The 20,261-nt window shown below is 40.4% G+C and overlaps 1 protein-coding gene and 1 long non-coding RNA gene across 3 annotated transcripts in view; one reads left to right on the top strand and one right to left on the bottom strand.

The window, feature by feature from the left end:
• Window positions 1-20,261, top strand: part of LOC127574583 (1-phosphatidylinositol 4,5-bisphosphate phosphodiesterase gamma-1-like) — a 190,845-nt gene that overhangs the window by 82,151 nt on the left and 88,433 nt on the right. Inside the window, exons 2-3 of the mRNA XM_052023701.1 lie at window positions 1,014-1,163; window positions 17,366-17,459. Of these exons, the coding sequence (XP_051879661.1) occupies window positions 1,014-1,163; window positions 17,366-17,459 (244 nt within the window). The remainder of the gene's footprint in view (window positions 1-1,013; window positions 1,164-17,365; window positions 17,460-20,261) is intronic.
• LOC127574584 (uncharacterized) lies at window positions 7,809-14,942 on the bottom strand. 2 transcript variants are annotated; one of them, XR_007956929.1, is made up of 3 exons: window positions 14,844-14,942; window positions 8,606-8,710; window positions 7,809-7,978 (listed from the first exon to the last, which is right to left on the bottom strand). It is a non-coding gene; the product is annotated as an uncharacterized LOC127574584 (long non-coding RNA). The 2 variants fall into 2 exon arrangements; XR_007956930.1 differs by lacking the exon at window positions 14,844-14,942 and adding an exon at window positions 12,583-12,634.

Genomic DNA, 20,261 nt, shown 5'->3' with positions numbered 1-20,261 from the left:
TGGCAAGCTCCCACATTGGGGAATGTTTGAAGAACCTACACTGGGAGTTTTCCTCCATTGATTTAGAACAATATTGAAATATTCTGAATGTTTCTGAACACTAGAAATGTTAACTAATATCCGTGATGTCCTGATGCAGGGTCTCAATCCGAAACGTCAACAATTCCTTTCCCCCCACAGATGCCACTAGACCCGCTGAGTTCTGCCAGCTGTTTGTTTTTTGCTCCAGATTCCAGCATCTGAAATCTCTTGTGTCTCCATTTGTTATGTTTGGACAGCTTTGAAAACCTGCTAACCCAAGAGCAACAGCTTAGCCAGCTGTTAAAAGTTCTTTCGGCTGTTTTGCAAGTAGGCTTGTAAACTGTTTAGCTCTTGTGTGCGTGATTAGCTCACAGCTGAACATGATGTAAACAATACCTACTTTCTTGATGCTACACCCAAGATACTGGGCATTCTCAGAAATAAGTATAGTCTTAAAGCAGTTTAATAAAAATGTGGATGCATTTACATAGCATAACAATAACATAAAAACACGACAGGTCTTGTTACCCTTTTCCCCAAATGATGGGACTTATTAGTGGAAGTCCATGCCATGATGCTTTGGAGACCACACCTGCTGCAATTTATGATCAGGAAAATTTCACAAGATGAATGTAAAAATCTTTCTGTGAGTCAATGGCGAGTGCAGTCAACTCACTGACTACAAATTCTGAACCATAATGTTTTAATTCCTGTATTTCTCTTTTCTCCTTTATAATGTCAGTTATTAATGCATACTTACCATCATGCAACTATACCCTGTTTCTAATGTTTTTCACCATAATTCTTCCAAAAGAAAGAGGGTAAAATTACAGCCTACAAAGTTTTACATTGGAAGATCCCATTAATAACATGGGTAAAGGAATTCCTTGCAAAAAAAACGTTGAGAAAAGAGTGTGCATAGTCAAGAGTTTTACTGCTATTCACTCAAATTGTAGAATAACTTGAGAATGTTTCTTTCCTTTTTCATTTAGTTGACATCCGGGAAATTAAGGAAATTCGACCTGGAAAGAACTCAAGGGATTTTGAGCGTTACCCAGATGAAGCACGTAAACTGGACAGCAGCCTGTGTTTCGTCATTCTCTATGGAATGGAATTCAGACTGAAAACACTAAGTGTTTCAGGTAAATTATTTTGATTGTCAGACTATTATCTAGGCTGACACCCACCCACAATGTAGATTAGAAATACCTGTTTTTTTTAAACAAGCAGTTTAAAATCAGTTGCTGAATAAATCAGATTAGATTAACTCAGATCAGTGGAATAAAGCTCCTTTAACTTTGGCCTAATAAGAAGCAGAACTCCTCAAGACAGAAAAAAATAAAAGGAAGGAAATTATAAAGAATAAAAAGTCACCTAAATTGCATCTTATGACTGGATAAGCAGGTCAAATGATATGGGATATTTTCATTTATTGTATGATGTTAGAGACATATAGCTATAGAGGCATTGATTAGAGGCTCCTAATAATATGGCAGCCTTGATAAGAATCATTGCCTGGCTGTTACAGAATTGTATGTAATCCACGACCTATTTCCCATATGTGCTTCCATCCTTCAGTGCTTGCTGGAAAACATAACCTCTGGTTAATTTTTCACAGACCACTGAAGCCGATCATTGTCTCCTATTACTATCGCCCTGAGATTAGCTAACATTGCACAATCCAGGTTGAACACAGGTCATGGTTGTCTTGGCTACTTGTTAAATAAATCTAGTGCTTTTTCCTGTCACCAACTTATAATCATTCAACAAGCAGCTAATATTTTGTTCAGAAGGCCCCAGGTCAAATTGATCCTGCCCTCATCTTAGATCTAAACAATCAGAGCCACTGCCCAATTTTCCCCTCTTCCTAACCCAGGAAGTCCAAGATCCCTTGTAATATCTTGATGGCAACAGAGCTGAGATGAGCTAAGCTCAGCAAAGATCAGCTGATTGCAAAATTGCTCGGGTTTGACAATGGACTTGAGCTGAAAGTCTATTGAGTGCTGTAAATACTACATGTCTCAGTTCCACATTGAATCATCCGCTAGCAACTGAGCCCTTGGAGAACCATATTATATGCAATTTATGCCAGGTACCTTGAAGTAATTTGTGATTGTTGGAGAAACATGTTGTGTGTCACTTAGGGCAAGCTCTGAAAAAGCATCACAGTAGGTTAATATGTTAAAATAAAGAAGGTAGTTACAGTATTAGAATGAAGGCGTGTTATGTTCACGAGTAAATCTGACCATCTGCTTTTTAGCTCTTTTGATATACTGTCACTTTGGAGTCAGAAAGTTGTAGATTAAACCAGTTTGTCAGCAGACTGGGTTTATGTACTAACTGCATTCCATTACCATATGATTCATGTTGGATAGTGCACACTGGTACTTCAGCAGACAGGAAGCATCCCCAGGAACGAGAGCATTAATGGAATCGGTGCCAATAGGGATCATTATGGCATTAGTAATAAGAAGGTGCATTGCTGACGGTGCTGCTCTGCTGGAAATCTGGGTGCCAAGGATCCAAAGCAAATCCCTGTCCTCCGCTTTCACACTTGCAAGTAATGAATCGGCCCACAGCTCACGGTGGGCAGGCTGCCTCTGAGGGCTGGTGTTGGGTAGGCCAGGGAGAGGGGTGTGGCTGTTCAGCTTTGAGATGTGGGGCTCAGAATTGCACCCTGGCTGGCATGGTGAGTGGTGGGGACTGGCCAGATTCCTTGCTATGACACATTGTCACAATATATCACAATCTACCTCATTATGACCTTGCACCTTATTGTCTACCTGCACTGCACTTTCTCTGTAGCTGGGACTCTTTACTCTGCATTCTGTGTTGTTTTACCCTGTAGTACCTCAATGCACTGTGTAATGGTTGATCTGTATGAACGGTATGCAAGACAAGTTTTTCACTGTACCTCGGTACAAATGACAATAATAAACCAATTCCAATTCCGTTGTGCATTGTGTCGTAAAGTGATACAGCATGGAAACAGACCCTTCAGCCCACCAAATCCACACTAACCATCAATTGCCCATTCACACGAATCATACATTATCCCATTTTTAAAATTTTCTACAGATTCTTATCAACTCTCCCCAGATCCTACCACTCATCTATACCCACCTACCAATTTACAGTGGCAAATTAACATTCCAATCTGAAGGTCTTTGGGATGTAGGAGGAAACCAGGACACCCAGACGAAACCCACATGGTCACAGTAAGAACATACAAGCTCGACACAGACAGCACTGGAGGTTAGGATTTAACCTAGGTCTCTGGCACTGTGAGGCAGCAGCTCTACATTTTTTCCCCAGAATGTAGAAGGCTGAGACATGACCTTGTAGGGGTTTATAAATCATAAGGGGCAGATATAAGTCGAATAGCCAGGACAGGGCAGGGCAGGAAGTCCAAAACTGGAGGGCATAGGTTTAAAGTGAGAGGGGAAAGATTTAAAAAGAACTTTTTCACACAGGTTGTGAGTATGTGGAATGGGCTGCCAGAGAAAGTGGTAGAGACAGGTACAATTACGACATTTAGAAGCGATTTGGACAGTTGGTCGGTAGGGATGAGTGGACTGTGTAGCCTTATTGACTATAAGAAGGGCAGCAGGGATAAGCCAGATAATTACAGGTCAGGAAACTTGGAAAGGCAGGGATTGATCAGGGATAGTCAGCATGGCTTTGTTGATGGGAGATCCTATCTGACTAACTTGATTGAGTTTTTTGAAAAGTAACAAAATATAATGATGAGGGCAGCGTGGCTGATATAGTCTACATGGACTTCACGGAGTCCCACTTGGAAAGCTGATCCCATGGGATCCAAATTGGCAAATTAGATCCAAAATTGTCTTGGTAATATGAGAGAGGGTGATGGTGGAGGGTTGTTTGTGTGATTGGAAGCCTGTGATCAGTACTGTATCACAGGGATCAGTGTTGGGACCCTCAGTGTTTTATGTATCAATGAATGACTTGGATGTGAATGTAGGACGAATGATCAGTAAGTCTACAAGTGATACAAAAAGTGGTGGTGAAGAAGTTGTCTTCATGCAATATTGATAAGCTGGTAAATTGGACAGAACACTGGCAGATGGAATTTAAACCCAATAAGTGCAAGTGATGCATTTTGCGAGGTCTAATAAGGCTAGGACATACACCAGGAATGTAGGGCCCTAGACACTATTGAGAAACTGAGGGACCTTGTTGTACAGTTCCATGCATCCCTAAAGTTGGCAGCACAGGTAGATAAGATGGTAAAGAAGGCATATGGAATGCTGGTTGCTACGCCTTAGGAAGGATGTGATCGCACTGGAGAGGGTGCAGAGAAGCTTTACCAGGATGTTGCCAGGGCTGTATTGTTTCAGTTCTGAGGAGAGATTGGAGAGGTTGGATTTGTTTTCCTTGGAGTGAAGGGGGTTGATGGGGTCCTGATACAAACCAAGTGCTAGGAAGTGAGATTAGTGTAGTCAGTATCGATGGATAGGATGTAAATGGTAAGCTGAAAGGCCCGTTTCTCTGCTGTGTTACTCTATGACTAATGCAGACCTCAAAGATAAAAATCTCAGAATTAATCCTATTGCAGTCTACAAATTAACTAAATAGATGGTAAGGAAAGAAGGTGTTAAATTTTCTGAGAATTGAGGGTTAAAATCTGTGGTAAATCTAAGCTGCACAGAATATACATGGACTTTACTGGATTGGATCAGTATAAAGCCTTTGCAGAGTGAACAAATGAGGTGATGGAGAAGGATATAAACTTATTGGATGATGTGATTAAAACAAATAGAAAAGGGTGGATATTTCAAAAGCAAATTCCAAACCAAAATGTTATGATGCTGATGGATCATAATTCAAATGAGACTATGGTACAGCGTAAGGAGAAATAATAGGAAAATAAACAAATATGTCAATAAAGAGATTGAATGATATGTTACTGCAAAATTATATACAAGTGCTGCAGATTTTAGGAGAAAAATGGTAGACGTGAAGAGCCTTAAGAAAGAGTCTAGCATACCAGAAACCTAAAGCTTGAGGCCATGATACCAGCATCAATAACAGGTTGGAAAACTATACATAGATAAAAAGGCAAACTGATATGGATGAAGCACCTTATCTGAAAGTAGTTTGTAGTAGAGATTTGGTCCATTTGTAGATAAGGAGTAAACCACATTTAGAGATCAGAGTCATGAGAGCAAGGAAGCTTTGCACAACGCCTGCTTAGACTATAGATCAGGAGACTATGAAGAGGGATAAAATGCAATAAAAACGTGACCCGGGAATCAATATATTGCGTGTTGTGTTAACCAATCGGTCAAAGAATCAAAGCCAGCTTGAAAGCTCATCAATTGAATGTTAAATCAATAACCTGTAGAGGGAGCTGATTAACAACACTTTGTTGAGGGAGTTGTTGGAAATGTGGGGAGAGTAAAATGGGATTAGTGTAGGGTTAGTGTAAATATGTGCTTGATGGTCATTGCAGACTTGGTCGGCCGATGGGCATGTTTCCAAGCTGTCTGATACAGTCACTCTTTGAATATTTAAAAAAAGGAAAATAAAATATGGTCAGGAAAGCTAAAATATAAAATGAGGAGAGGAAATACATGGGGATTGGGACTCATGGGAGAAATCTGAGAGCCAACATAGACTCAATGGGTCAAATGGTCTCCTTTTCTGTTGTAAGAAAGTATGAAAAAGTATGAGACAGTAGGGAATATTAAAGGAAATCTTAAGTATATATTTAGGCATTTATCAAGTTGTAAAAAAAGGAAAGCATGGCACTAGATGATACATGACATCTAGAAATCAGGGGTGGCGGAGGAGGTTGGTGCAGGGTGGGAAAGTATTAGAATAGGTATAAATGTCTATCAAATATGTAATCAGTGTTAGACTGAGAACAGTTGAAGGAGGATGTAGCACTAGTACTGCATCAACTTCATGCAAGGGGACTTGAAATCGCTTGCAAAATCAGCCAAGTATTTAATATTTAAATTTTATTTTGTTCTCTAATGCCACGTGGACATCAGTGGCAAGGTCAGCATTTAATGCCCATTTCCACCTGTCACGAAGATGGTTGCAAGTTGTCTTTTGAACTTCTGCAGTCCATGTGGTGAAAGTACTGCCAGAGAGCTGTTAGGTAAAGCATTAGAGGATTTTGACTATTGACAATGAAGGATTGGTGATATATTTCCAAGTTCAGGATAGATAATGAGCTGGTGAGGAACTCACTGATTATAGTACCCTCTGCCTTGCTGTCCTTGCCCTTCTAGGTGGTAGTGGTTATGTATTTTGATGATACTATTTAAGCAGCCTTGACAAATTGTTGTAAAGCTGGAGAAACAAAGGACTGCAGATGCTGGATTTAGCTCATTTACAGCAGTGGTGCACAGCCATGGTGAAGACAGTGAATAATGATCATGAATAGGGTGACAATCAAGCAGCTTGCTTTGCTATAGGAATGTTGAATTTATTCAGTGATCTTGGAGATACAATCACCAGGCAAGTGGAGAATATTCCATCACGCTTCCAGCTCGTGCCTTGTAAGTGCAAAGTTTGGAGAAGTCAGAAGGTGAGTCACTCAAGGCAGGATACACAACCTCTAACTTGCTCTTGAAACCACAATATTTATGGCTGTTTCAGTTAAGTTTTTGAACACCATCTCCCAACCCCTCACACTCCAGGATGTTGATGGTGGGGGTTCTCTCAGTGATATCAAGGAAAAAGCATTTAGAATATTTTATTGGAGTCATCTGCAGCCTAGAACTTGTATGGCAGAGCCATAACTTGCTATGCTAAAGCCTGAATGTTGTCCTGGTCTTGCGGCATCCAGACCTCATTTTCTTAGGAGTTGCAATGGAACCTAATCTGTGAACGTCCTTATATCTGACCTTCTGATGGAGGGGAACTTATTGTGGGTATTGCCCTACCAAATTCCTGGTACCTAGCTAATTGAACTCCAAGACCTTCCTATAGTTTCTATTGTGCTAGTTATGACTCTAGCCAGGAAAGAGTTCACAATTTGATTCTCATAACTCTGGCTCTTGGATGCCACACTGGGTTAAATGCTTCATTGAATTCAAGGGGAGAATCACTTCACATAATGTGGTTTAGAGCACAACACGAGCATTTGTAAGCAGGTTATAGATGAGTAAATGCCAATTGCTAGCACTGTCAACCAAGCCAAGCACTACTTTGTTGTGGCTGCAAGGAAACTGCTCAGATGGTAATGACAGCTGGATTTATCTTCCTTTTGTGTGCAGACATACCTGAGCAACGTTTAGTGTTCTAGCTGTACTGGAACAGCTTGATCTGGAGCTCAACTTCAATACTAAAGCCATAAATATTGTTGGTGCCTATAGTGGTTGCAATGTCCAGCACTTTCAGTGGTTTCTTTTTAACACCATTTGTTTACTTCCATAAAATGTGAGCAACACTCAGATTTCAGTTCCTCACTTCAGCTCTTCCACATCTTTGATAACATTGATCTAATCTGTGATAGCTGAAGTTAAGATGAATCATTTAGTCTGCACTTCTGACTGAATTTACAACTGCAAACTTCAGTCTTGTCTTTTGGACTCACAACCTGGGCATCTTCACCACTGAGGTGGCTGATGTTGTACCTGTCCTAAATGGGAGTAGTGTTCAAAGACTGAAGTACAGTTAAAATTATGTCATTTGTACTGTAATGCAAAACATTGAATCAGACTTCAGACCATTCAGCCTTGTGTTAAGTAATATAATGGAATTTATTTTAAATAGTGAAACAAAGGCAGCATGGTATAGTGAGAGGGAAATCGACATAACCCACAGGAGGGTTTTTGTCTAATAATGATGCAGAATTCTTCAAGGTTGTGGCAGACTTCATTTGACAGCTGTAATCTTATAATTTGGCTCGATTTCAACAAGGCTTTTGATTCCATGGCATGAGTGATTAGTTCACAAGATAGCAAGCTGCTGAAATAAACTGAAAATTGAATAAAGGCTAGTCACAAATGAAACAGTCTCAACATGACAAAGGGTCACCTATAGTGTGAAATAAGGATAAGAAAAATCTGACAGTTACATCATGCCTTTCATGTTGCCAGGATAACCCAAAGTATTTGACAACCAGTGAAGTAATTCTTAAATGTAATCACTGTTGTAATGTAGCAACAACTAACTTGTGTACACTAAGCTTCTTCAAACTCCAGTGTGAAATGGACAAATGAAATCTGCTTTACCATATATTAAGGTCACAGCAGACGTTATCTTTACCAAATTTCCACTTTCCTGCATTTTCCCCATTGCCGTTACTCTTTTATAGTTCAAGTATCTATGTATACCCATCTTGAATCTATTCAAAGACTCAACCTCTACAGCTGTCTGGAGAAGAGAATTATGAAGATTCATGACTTAGAAATTTCTCCTCATTTCCATCTTAAATGGGTGACTCCTTACTCTGAAACTATGCCCTCCTTGTTTAGAGTTCCTCCACGAGGGAAAACACCCTCTCAGCATCTACCACATCATTTCCACCTCAGAATCTTACATTTCGATCAGATCACCTCTAATGAGTAAAGATTGATGGCCAGGATTCTCTGTACCAACTCACCAAGGTTTCTTTGACAGTCCTTCCCAAAACTGCATCTGCTGGAAGGAGAAAGGTAGTAGGAACTTGGAACATCATCACTTCCAGTCTTCGCTCCAAATTGTACACCTTTCCAAGTTGGAAAAAAATACATAATCAGCCTTTGTGGTTGCCGGGACAAAAGCCTGTCAAAGTACCAAATGGTTAATAAAAGGTAGCTTATAAATACCCACCACAGGAGAGCCAGGTATGGGCAATAGATGTTGTATTTGTTCACTGTGTAAATTTATAAAAATAAATATTTTTCCCCAGAATTAATAAGAAATAAACAGGTATTTGGACAGATTGTTTAAGATAAAACACAAATGCATTACAGGAAAACAAAAAGTTATGAAAATACAAAGTAAATGGAACAGAACTTGCTATTTAAAAAAGGCAATGCATTTGCTATGCTCACCTTATTAATGCTTAAATCAACCAGAAAGTTGACCTTACTTAAAACTGTACCTTGAGTAGTGAATCTCCAGGATTTCCTGTTCCATCATTAACATTGCACCAATAGCATCATGCCTTTAACCTCCCCAATACTTTTCCGTACTTCTTCGATTTACTCATTAATCCTCTGTTAAACTTCCCACAGGAAGTTAAGTCCAACAATTACTTAACTACCCTTGTATCTAGATGATAATTGTCATTGGTGTGTTGTCCAATCCCTGTGTCTGATGATTTGATGATGGAATTTTTAAACTGCAAATTTTAAATATTTGCAATGTTCTTACTTTTCATTGTGTTGCATTTTTTTCCTCTCTCAGATTTTAATTTGTTTTCTTCCCTTCAGTTCTCTTTCTGTACCCAATTCTGCTCTAATTCACCCTGTTTCCTCTATTTCTTTCTTAGACATTGGTTAAACAAGTAGAGCATGGGTTCCATTTTTCATTTAGATACATGATGTCCTACTGCCCTCAATCTGCACTTATTAGCTTCCATTTCTAGTAAGTTGAAGTGACAATTTGATATAAAGGCTGCAGGACAAGCACAAGCAGTTTTGCCAGGAGATGTTCCAATTCAGGGGAATTTGGTCCACACCACAGGACAGAAAACAAGAGAATGGATTTGGGATTATGAGTGGACACAATAGCACCATGTGAAATAGTAATAAGGAAAAACTAACTGGAGGTTATATTACATGGCATAGAGAGAGAGGATAAATCCCAGGACATGAAGAAGAGTGTGTATAAGGCTCTTTTGACCATGTGGTTCACAGTCTGTATGAATTCAAATATCATAATGATTCAATTGTTACCCTCAATCTCTGCTTTATTTTTTTTCAAAATCTAATTATTATATCTAAGTTTTATAAATGAATTGAAATGATTTGAAATAGATTATTCTGTTCTACTCTGTTCTAATACAGGGGGTCGCAACCTTGGAAGCAGTACAGCTCTGACCAACCAAACTGATATTCAATCTTAGACTTATGAACTATGAGCAGAAGTTCAATATATGGGGTCATTTACTCTGGAGACACTAAAGGACCTTAAGGGGATAGATCGACTGATAATTTGAGATTTCCACAAATTCTAGAACCGGGGAAAATGATTCGAATGTAGCAGATGAAAGCTGTGCAGGAAATTTAAACTTAACTATTGTACATTGGGGTTGGGATACTGTACGTTGAATGCCCAGGGAATCAGTGGAAGCAGACAGTGGCTAAATTTAATAGGAATTAGAAAGTACTTAAATTGGGTGAGTGGGAGAGATTAGATTTTTGGGAATACCCAGTCTTTCCTTTGTATCAATTCCACCTAATTAATTTACTATTAATTTATTGTTGTTTGTGGATTTTTTTTAACTGCTTAATTGATCAGATTGATTGATTGATCAGACGCAATAGCACACCACAAAGTATGCAAAGATATTTCTGGATGTTGATTAGATTTTCTGTTTAAACGTTAATAGGTTCATGGAATCAAAGAATGATACAACAGGTTTTTTTTATAACCTGTCCTGACCTACTGGATTAACCCTGCCACCTTGCACTTTCCCTATGACTCTAATTTTGAATTTGAAACAATAAATTTATGTTTCAAAATCTCTTCAATTTGATACTGTTTAATCTGCTTCCATCACCTATTCAGGCAGTATGGTCAAGATCACAACAGAGGATGGTGGTTGAAGGGTTGTTTCTCGGAATGGAGGCTGGTGACAGGTGGTGTGCCACAGGGGTTGGTGTTGGGACCCTTGTTATTCGTTATTTATATAAATTTGGATATGAATGCACAAGGCTTGATCAGTAAGTTTGCAGATGACAAAATTAGGTGTTGTTGATATTGTAGATTACAGGGGAATCTTGATCAGTTAGGGAAGTGGACCAAGGAATAGCAAGTGGATTTCAATAAAGATAAGCATGAGGTGATGCATTTTGGAAAGTCAAACCAGCATAGGATGTGTACTATGAATGGTAGGGCACTAGGGAGTGTAATGGAACAGAGGGATCTTGGAGTACAAGTGCATAATTCGTTGAAAGTGGTGTCCCAGGTAGACAGAGTGGCAAAAAGGTGTTTAGAATGCTGGCCTTCATTAGTGAGGGCACTGAGTATCGGAGTTGGGACATTATGTTGCAGTTGTACATGTCATTGGTGAGGCTGCACTTGGAGTACTGTGTACATTTTTAGTCACCTACTACAGGAAGGTGATGGTTAAACTGTAAAGAGTGCAGAAAAGATTTAGGAGGATGTTGCCAGGACTTGAGGGCCTGAGTTATAGGGAAAGGTTGGCTAGACTAGGTCTTTATTCCTTGGAATGTAGGAGAATGAGGGGAACCTTATAGAACTGTTTAAAATTATGAGAAGCATAGATAAGGTGGATGGTAACAGTCTTTTCCCCAGGGGAGAGGAGTCTAAAATAAGGGGGCATAGATTTAGGGTGAGTGGGGAAAGATTTAAATGGGACCCAAGGGGCAACTTCTTCACATAGAGGGTGGTGAGTATGTGGGATGAGCTGCCAGAGGAAGTGGTTGAGGCAGGTACAATAGTATCATTTAAGAAGCACTTGGATAGGTACATAGAGGGGAAGGGCCTGGAGGGACATGGGCCAAATGCAGGAAATTGGGACTAGCTAAGTGGATAACATGGTCAGCATGGACTCGTTGGGCCAAAGGGCCTGTATCCGTACTGTATTGCTCTATGACTCTAACTTCTGTTCCTGCCAATTCACCTGAACTCTGTCATCTTCTTATCAATTTCTTTAACCAGAAATATTTTCTCCTTATTTATTTCATTAAAATAATTCAAGAACATAACTGCCTCTATCAAGTTACCTCTTTGCTTTATCTTCTAAGGAGCACAACCCTGATTTTGCCAGTCTCTCCCTCGTCTTCTTTTACTCTTGGGTGGTCCCTCAGGATTGAGGCTAACTTGTTCCCACTCTGGTTCTATGATTTCTGAGGTGATTGATGCAGCTGTGCAAAGATACAAATTGAGAGTAGGGGTCAGCTCCTCAGTCCTTTGAATCTGCTCCACTATTTAATAAGATCATGGCTCATCTGATTGTAATCTCAACTCAACATTCCTGTCTACACAAGGCAACTTTTCATCCATTTACCTATCAAAAATCTACCTCTTCTTGTGAGGATATTGACTGTACCATCCAAGAGCTCTAAACTTAAGTCAAGACAAAGTTCTATCTGGCATAAGTATCTATGAGTACCTCACTATGGGGAGATTATGCTGTATTAATCTACACTTCAAGGACTAGTTTACTTCACTACTTCAGTCTCTACAGAAAGGTTTATCTGTCAATAATCACTATTTCAAACAGTGGTTCCCTTCTCCCAACCAAGGAGAAGGTACTTCCAGCTAACAAAGCAGTTTAAACACAGTTTATTTTATTTTCAGTGAGACACATTTAATTCTAATAAGTAATTCTTAACAACAACTTGTAACTTACAAAGGATTTCCAAACACAAAGACAATTCTTACGAGATAAAAAGTCATACCTACCAGTTGCAGACAAACTTGTCACAAAGACCAAAAGCTGAGGAATGAATTTTAGACCTTCTTTCTGTAACCCCTTCTCCCTGTCATTTCTTCCCCCCAACTGCTTTCTCATATTTATACTGTTTTTTCACTTAGTTGACATCATTGGCATGTGATGCTTTTTTCAACCACATTTTCAGGCCAGGTGACTGGAGTGTTTAATTAAGATCCCATTGTTCTCTTATTTGTATTAAGAGGCTGAGCAGGGAATATTGGTTGAAGTTTAACTTAGCAAACAACAAACATCTTGAGCCTTGGACAATTTCTGCTATTTTTGCAAAAAGGATTTTAGTTTAACGAGCAACCACTTCTTGACCTTTGGATAGGTCATGCTGCTGTGCTAAAAAGCTGAGGTTAGCAATAACCCTTTTTTGGGGCCTGGAGAGTGAATATCCATCACATTCCTTAGGAATATTCAAAGAACCTGTTCCCACCTAGGAGGAATAGAATTCCAGAAGCTCGCCACTCTGACTTAAGTAGATGACCTCTTATTTTTAGCAGTGACCCCCTAGTTATGGATTTTTTCACGTGAATCATCCTCTCCACATCCTCCATGTGAAGACCACTCAGGCTTGTATTTGTTTCAGTTAAAATCTAATCTCATGCTTCTAAACTCCAGTGGATACAAACCTTGCCTGTCTGGCTTTTCCTCATAAGACAACCCTCCCATTCAAGGTTTTGGTCCAGTAAATCTTCTCCAAACTGCTTCCAACACATTTATATCCTTCCTTAAATAATGTGTACAGTACTCCAGATGTAGTGTCACCAATGTCCTTTATAATGGAGCATAACCTACTTTTGGATTTGATTTCCCTCACAATAACATTCTGTTAGCTTTCCTAATTATTTGTTGTACCTCTATCCAAGCCTTTCGTGGATCATGCACTGGGACACCCAAATCTCTCTGCAATCTTGCACTGTTTAGACAATACGTTTCTTTGTTATTTTCCTGCCAAAATAGAAGGCCAAAATGTTCACATTTTCCACATTATTATCCATTTGCAGATCTTTACTCACTCTCTTAACTTTCTCTATCCTTTCCTATGGACTCTTCCCACGTTACCTTTGTGCCTATCATTCTGCCATTAGCAAATTTAGTAACCAAACCAAGTGCTTTCACAATATCCAAGTCATTTACATAATGCATGCTCTACAATACATGTAGCAGGCGTCTGACCAGATAGGTGGATGGATATTTTGCAAAGTGGTTGGCTCCTTCCAACATTTACATTGGCAGGAGAAGGACCCCATTGAGGACTAACCTTGCCTCATCCCACCTTGAAAATAACACCTTGCCAGAGGGTTTTGTACTTTCCCACCCAGGCATCAAAGCAGCCCTCTGTGATCATTTTGTCTCCCAGTGGCATGAGGACTGTGGGTTTTTCAAGATTGGAGTAGAAATTCTCCCTGATTTCACCCCTGGTACCATCTTAGTAAATCTCTATCGCACCCTCTGAGGCCTTGACATCCATCCCAAATTGTAATGCTCAGAATTCTATTCTATCATTTCTAAGAATAAATAAATATTTATAAAGATTTAGCTTCCCTTGTTTTTGAACTCTCAAAGCTGAGGGTCCTATCTGCTTTTTAAAAGCCTTTTTAACTTGTCTTATCATTTTCATTGATTTTTCTACACATGCCATAGGTTTCTCCTTTTCTGCATCTCCTTTAAATTGTATCATTCATTCAATATTATTTCTCCTCACACTTCCTACAATATGTATCACTTCACATGTCTCTTCTCCACATTTTATCTGCCATGTGTCTGCCCATTTTACCATCTGTCAATATCTTCCTGAAGTCTGCTACTATGCTCCCTGTTCTTGGCTTACCCAGGTTTTTTTCATTCCTTTTTGCCCTTTGAAACTATAGCCCAGTTATATACAAAGGAAAAGTGGTCATTCCTGGGAATGCCACTGTACAAGGAGCATAGTCAACTGTTTAAGTCAAAGACTCTGTTACCTCCAACATTAACTCTGTTTCTCTTTCCACTGATGCTGCCTCACCTGCTGAGCATTCCCAGCATTTTTGTGTTTATTTCAGATTTCCAGCTTCTGCAGGTTTTTGATTTTCAACACCAATGTACAACGCCTTATAGTCTGAAACCCAGCCTTCTTCCACTCTCTGCCTTCTGCCACACCCCCCACCGCCCCCCCCCCCCAGCCACTGTAATATAGTCATGCAAACAGAATCCCTTTAATCTCAAAAGTTTTAATTTTGCTCACAGATCCAGGATGTGGTCCTTTCCGATGCCTTTTGAAAGCTCATTTATGCAAAATACTTGTCAGTAAAGGATTAACCATCGTAACTCCACCAGTTTATTTTTGGGGAATCAATGTGAAGAGATTCCTTGGTGGTAAATGCAATGTACTTAAACTTCTTAAAAAATACGTCAGCCATCTTGAGCACTGAAAGCTCTTACGATAGCAAAATCCTGTACATAGGAAGATGTTAAACCATCTGTGAACTGCACCTCACAACGTCCAAGACCAAATCACCCATCACGCTGGTGTTCATTGACCTTCACTGACTTCTGTTCTGCCAGTGCCTCAGTCTTAAAAATTTGCATCCTCTTATTTAAATCCCTCCATAGCCTTGCCCATCCCGAACTCAGTAACCTTGTCCAGCCCTACAATCCTCCCAGTACTTTGGATCCTTATGACATTGGCCCCTTGTGCATTCCATACTTCCTCTGTTTACCACTGATATCTGCGCCTTCAGCTGTCTAGCCTCTAAACTCTGGAATTTCCTGCTTCAACCTACGCATCTCCACAAGCTCACATTTTTTTTAAGATGCTCTTTAAAGCCACTTCTTTGACCAAGCTTTTGGTTGCCTGTCGTCATGCCATTTTCTTTGGCTTGATGCCAGTTCTTAGCTGATTACACTCCTGAAAATTACTCTGGGACATCACAGTATTTTAAAATGCAGCAACGTCTTTTAAATAAAATGTTCCAATCAATGAATTTATGACAAAACTGTTAGTAACCTTCTCAGAAATTTTTTTTTCTTTGTGTGTGGGAAGTGAGAAAATACACAAATCTGTCTAGAACTGGCTCTGGGCCTCTGAATTTAAATTCAGTTGTTAAAAATCTGGAAATAAAAATCTGGTGTCAGTAAAAGTGTCGATAAAGCTGGAAAATTGTTGTAAAAACCCGTCTGGTTCATAGACACCCTACATGGAAGAAGGTCTGCTGTCCTTAGCCTACTTAGCAATGAAACCAATACTGCACCATATTTCTTTCCCCAGAAACTTATCCCTGGTTGTTAGCACTAGGCACACTATATTAGAAGTGGAATAACTGTTGTTACCATGTAGCATTATGAACATGGGATTAATTTTTCGGCTGTTGACTCTTTACTGTCCTCTCAGCAATTTGATTGTATCAATGTACTTGGGCAACCAAAGATGGGTAAATTCCAGCCTTGCCAGAGAATCCTCTTTGTCAATGCTGTTTAAAGAACCTGAAATAATAACAGAAAATGTTCGAAGCATTCAGCAGGTCAGGTACCATCTGTGAAAGGAGAAGCAGTTAATGTTTCACGTCAGTGACCCTTTGTCAGAACTGGTACAGAGAGATAAAATAAGATCATTTTAAGTTGCAGGGAAGGTGGCAGGTGGAAGGATAGGAATATCTGAGGGTTAATAGGGCAGTTAAATCCATTTGGCCTGGTCTCACCCTATCTCAGATATTCCCTCCATTTTATCTATCCCTCCCAACACCTTTCCTGCAGTTTAAAATTACCCTTTTTTTATCTCTCTTTCCCAGTTCTGACAAAGGGTCTTCGACCTGCAACATAAATGCTGTTTCTTTTTCCATAAATGCTGCCTGATTTGCTGGGTGTTTCCAGCATTTCTGTTTTAACTTCGTATTTCCAGCATCTGCAGTTTTTTCTTTTAAAAAAACCTGTTATTCTTTATGTAATAGATTAAATTAATGCTGCCTATTGAAGATGAGCATGAGGTTTTATCCTCAGGTGAGGAGTGGATGTTAGGACATATAATTGTGATGCAGTTGAGGGAGCTTTCCATTGCATCTAATCCACATGTGACTGCAGATGCTATCCTCTGACATTTAGTGGCTGAAGTCGATTGTTCCATTCATGTCCCATAATATATTTCCTTTAATGAAAGAAATTAAAAATGTTTAAGTAAACAAAATTTTTAAAAAAGCAATGGAAATACTCAACAGGTCAGGCAGCAGCTGTGGAGAAAGAAAAATTTAATACAGGTGACCCCTGTGTTACAACAGTTCAGGCAACAGAAATTTGCCCTTATGGTATTCACAAATCACTACCAAAAATTTTGAGATACAAAGTAAAACTATGAAATTCATATGAAAAAACATAAATAAAAAAAACAAAATGTATTTCTTTCAACTTGTATTTCTTGTTGCATGCACAGGTGGGGGGGCTTTGCATTATGGAACATTGTGATATAGACTGTTTTCTGGGAATGCAAACTCCCTGTAATGCGGGGGTCACCCTTATTCTAGACTGGTGATCTTTAATCTGAAAAAGCAAAAAAAATGCAGTATTGGAATTCTAAAATAAGAAACAGAGTCATTTCTGATTGAAAGATCATTAACCTAAAACAAATCTCTTTCTCTCTTCCCAGATGCTGCCTGAGTATTTGCTGAGTATCTCCAGCAATTTTTCTTTTTATTTCTGGTTTCGAGCACTTGCAGGGTTTTTTTGCTTTTAAATAAAAGAAGTCATTATGACGTTAATGATTTTCTTTCTCTTCAGCATTCAATGAAGATGACGTCAATATGTGGACAACTGGTTTGAACTGGCTGGTGCAGGACACACAGAAGTCCCCGTCACCTCTCCAGGTAGAAAGGTAATGTATGATTTTGCTCTTTGTTCCAGTTGGGGGCTAGGCTTACAAGGTTTCCAACATTGCTGCAAATTTCAAACTGACATGTTGAAATCTATCTGAAAGGTGTCATGGCCCACAGTTTCACTTTATTCTTTGCTGCATCCATTGCTGGAATGTGACAGTTTTCATTTCCTTCTGATGTAAAAAACTGCAAACTCAACAAGCTCTTGACTTCTAATACCCTGCTTGAGCTTTCTCCCTTTTCACTTCCCTCTGACCCCATATCTCCTCCAAGCTCCAACCCTTTTCACCATCTCCTCCATCGCCCCCCCCCCCCCCCCCCCCCCCCCCCCCACCGATTTCAAGCAATCAGTCCTCAGCAGAGGCCTCAACTTCATACCCCTGCGCCAACACATTAATGAATTCCGGGCCCGACACGATGTCAAGGTCTTCCGCCACCTCTGTCTCTGTACACACATCTGTGGCAAGGAGTCCTCAGCTTGGACTGATGACTCCTTCTCCCGTCTCAGGAATTCCTGATCCACCTGCACCCCAAAGTTGCCAACAGCCCACCCCCACCCTTTTATTCTCCCTTCATCGCAAATTGCCAATGTGACATTCACTGCTTTGATTTCTCTGTTCCCCTCACCCACTCCAACATACTCCCTTCTGAGAACATGCAGTACTCCGCTTCTTGCAGATCAAGCGGTGCTGATGGAGTCTGGCAAACCCACCACTATCGTACAGAGACCAAACATCAGCTCTCAGACACATCCTCATACCTCCCTCTGGACCATGATCCCACCAACCAACATCAGGCCATTATATCCCAGACTCTCACAGATCTTATTTCATCAGGAGATCTTCCGTCCACAGCTTCCTACCTTGTGGTGCCTCAACCCCACACTGCCCACTTCTTACCCAAGATCCACAAACAGGGCTGACTCAATACCTATTGCTTCAGCTCTTGCTCTACCAAACTTATTTCTTCCTACCTTAACTTGATCCTGCACCCCCCAAACCCCTTCCCCCTCCCCCCCCCCCCCCCCCCACCAAGCCAGGTCTGGTCCCTTCTCATTTACATCCATGCCTTCTGATGCCTTTTCCCATTCCTCGGTCCAACTGGCTCACCTTCATCATGGATGTTCAATCCCTTTACACCTCCATCCCACATCAGGAGGGTCTGAGAGCACATCATTTCTTCTTCGAGCAGAGGCCCAAGCCATTCCCTTCACTCATTTGATTGGCAGAACTGACATTCAACGGCTTCTCCTTCGATTTCATCCACTTACTCCAAATTAAAGGTGGAGCTATGGGAACTCACCTCTCTTTTATTGGATACATGGTATAGTCCATGTGCCAGCCTCATCTGGGACCACTCCTCAACTCTTTCTCCAACTTACCTATTAATCCTCATGCACTGAAATAAATGCTCGGACATTTATTCTGACAGTGACTCTAAATCACTGACATTCCCTTCATTCCACCCATTGCCCTCCCTGTTGCTTAGACTAACTTACTTTCTCTTTTCTCAGTTCTGATGAGGGGGTCTTCAACCTGACACATTAGCTGTTTGGTTCAATCTGATGAGACCTTCCAGAGACAGAACTTGCCATTTATGGTTGGAAAGACTCTCACTGTGCAGACTACATCTATCAGTTGTGGAATGACAACCCCTCAGGGACTATTGTCTGAGTGAAAAGCTGGAAGAAACTGGGCGACACAGTGGCGAAGTTACTAGAGCTGCTGCCTCACAGTGCCAGAGACCTGGTTCAATCCTGTTCTTGGGTGCGGCTTGTGTGGAGTTTGCACATTCTCCCTGTGACTGCGTGGATTTCCTTCTACGTCCCAAAGGGGAGTGGGTTGACAGATTAAATGGCCACTGTAACATTGCCCTTAGTGTGTATAGGTGAATAGTACAATTTGGGAGGAGTTGATGAGAATGTGGGGAGAATAAAACAGGGATTTATCCCGGATTAGTATAAATGGGTGGTTGATGATCAGTGCAGATTTAGTGGGCTGAAGAGTTATACAGCATAGAAACAGGCCCATTGGCCAAACTCATCCATGCTTAACAAAAGGCCTGCCTAAACTAATCCCATTTGCCTTTGTTTGGCCCATATCCCTCTAAACCTTTCCTATCCATGTACCTATCCAAATGATTTTTTAATGTCATAATTGTATCTGCCTCTACCACCTCCTCTGGCAGCTCGTTCCATATACCCATCACTCTCTGTGTGGAAAAATTTTCCCCTCGGATTCCCTTTAAGTATTTCCCCTCTCACCTTAAATCTATGCCCACTAGTTTTAGACTGCCCTATCCTGGGAAAAAGACTGACTATCTACTGTATCTTTGCTCCTTATAATTTTATAAACCTCTATAAGGTCACCACTCAGCCTCCTTCACTCCAGGGAAAAAAGTCCCAGCCTATCCAGTCATCCTATGTAACTCAAGCCCTCCGTCCTTGTGAATCTTCTCTACAGCCTCTCTGGCTTAATCACATCCTTCCTGTAGTGTGGGGACCAGGATTGCACACTATTTGCTGTATACCTCCATGACTCCACACAATGTGTAACCAGTGAGTTTGAGCAGCCCACTGATTGTTGGAAGGTCTACCTCAAAAATTACAGTAATCTGAGTGGAGCTAATTAACCACCAAGAAAGATTAAATTGTGGTAAACTACTTGGATGGAAGTAACCAGTAACACATTTGTTTTGGTGGCCTTAGCTAAATAAACCCAGTGACAATATTACTGCACCACTTATTCCTCTGAGGGTGACCAACTATTAATATGGAACAGCATGGGAACATGCCCTTTGGC

The sequence above is a fragment of the Pristis pectinata genome, chromosome 9, assembly GCF_009764475.1.
Source record: "Pristis pectinata isolate sPriPec2 chromosome 9, sPriPec2.1.pri, whole genome shotgun sequence".
NCBI classification, from domain to species: domain Eukaryota; kingdom Metazoa; phylum Chordata; class Chondrichthyes; order Rhinopristiformes; family Pristidae; genus Pristis; species Pristis pectinata.
This window is presented reverse-complemented; position numbering and strand designations above follow the sequence as displayed.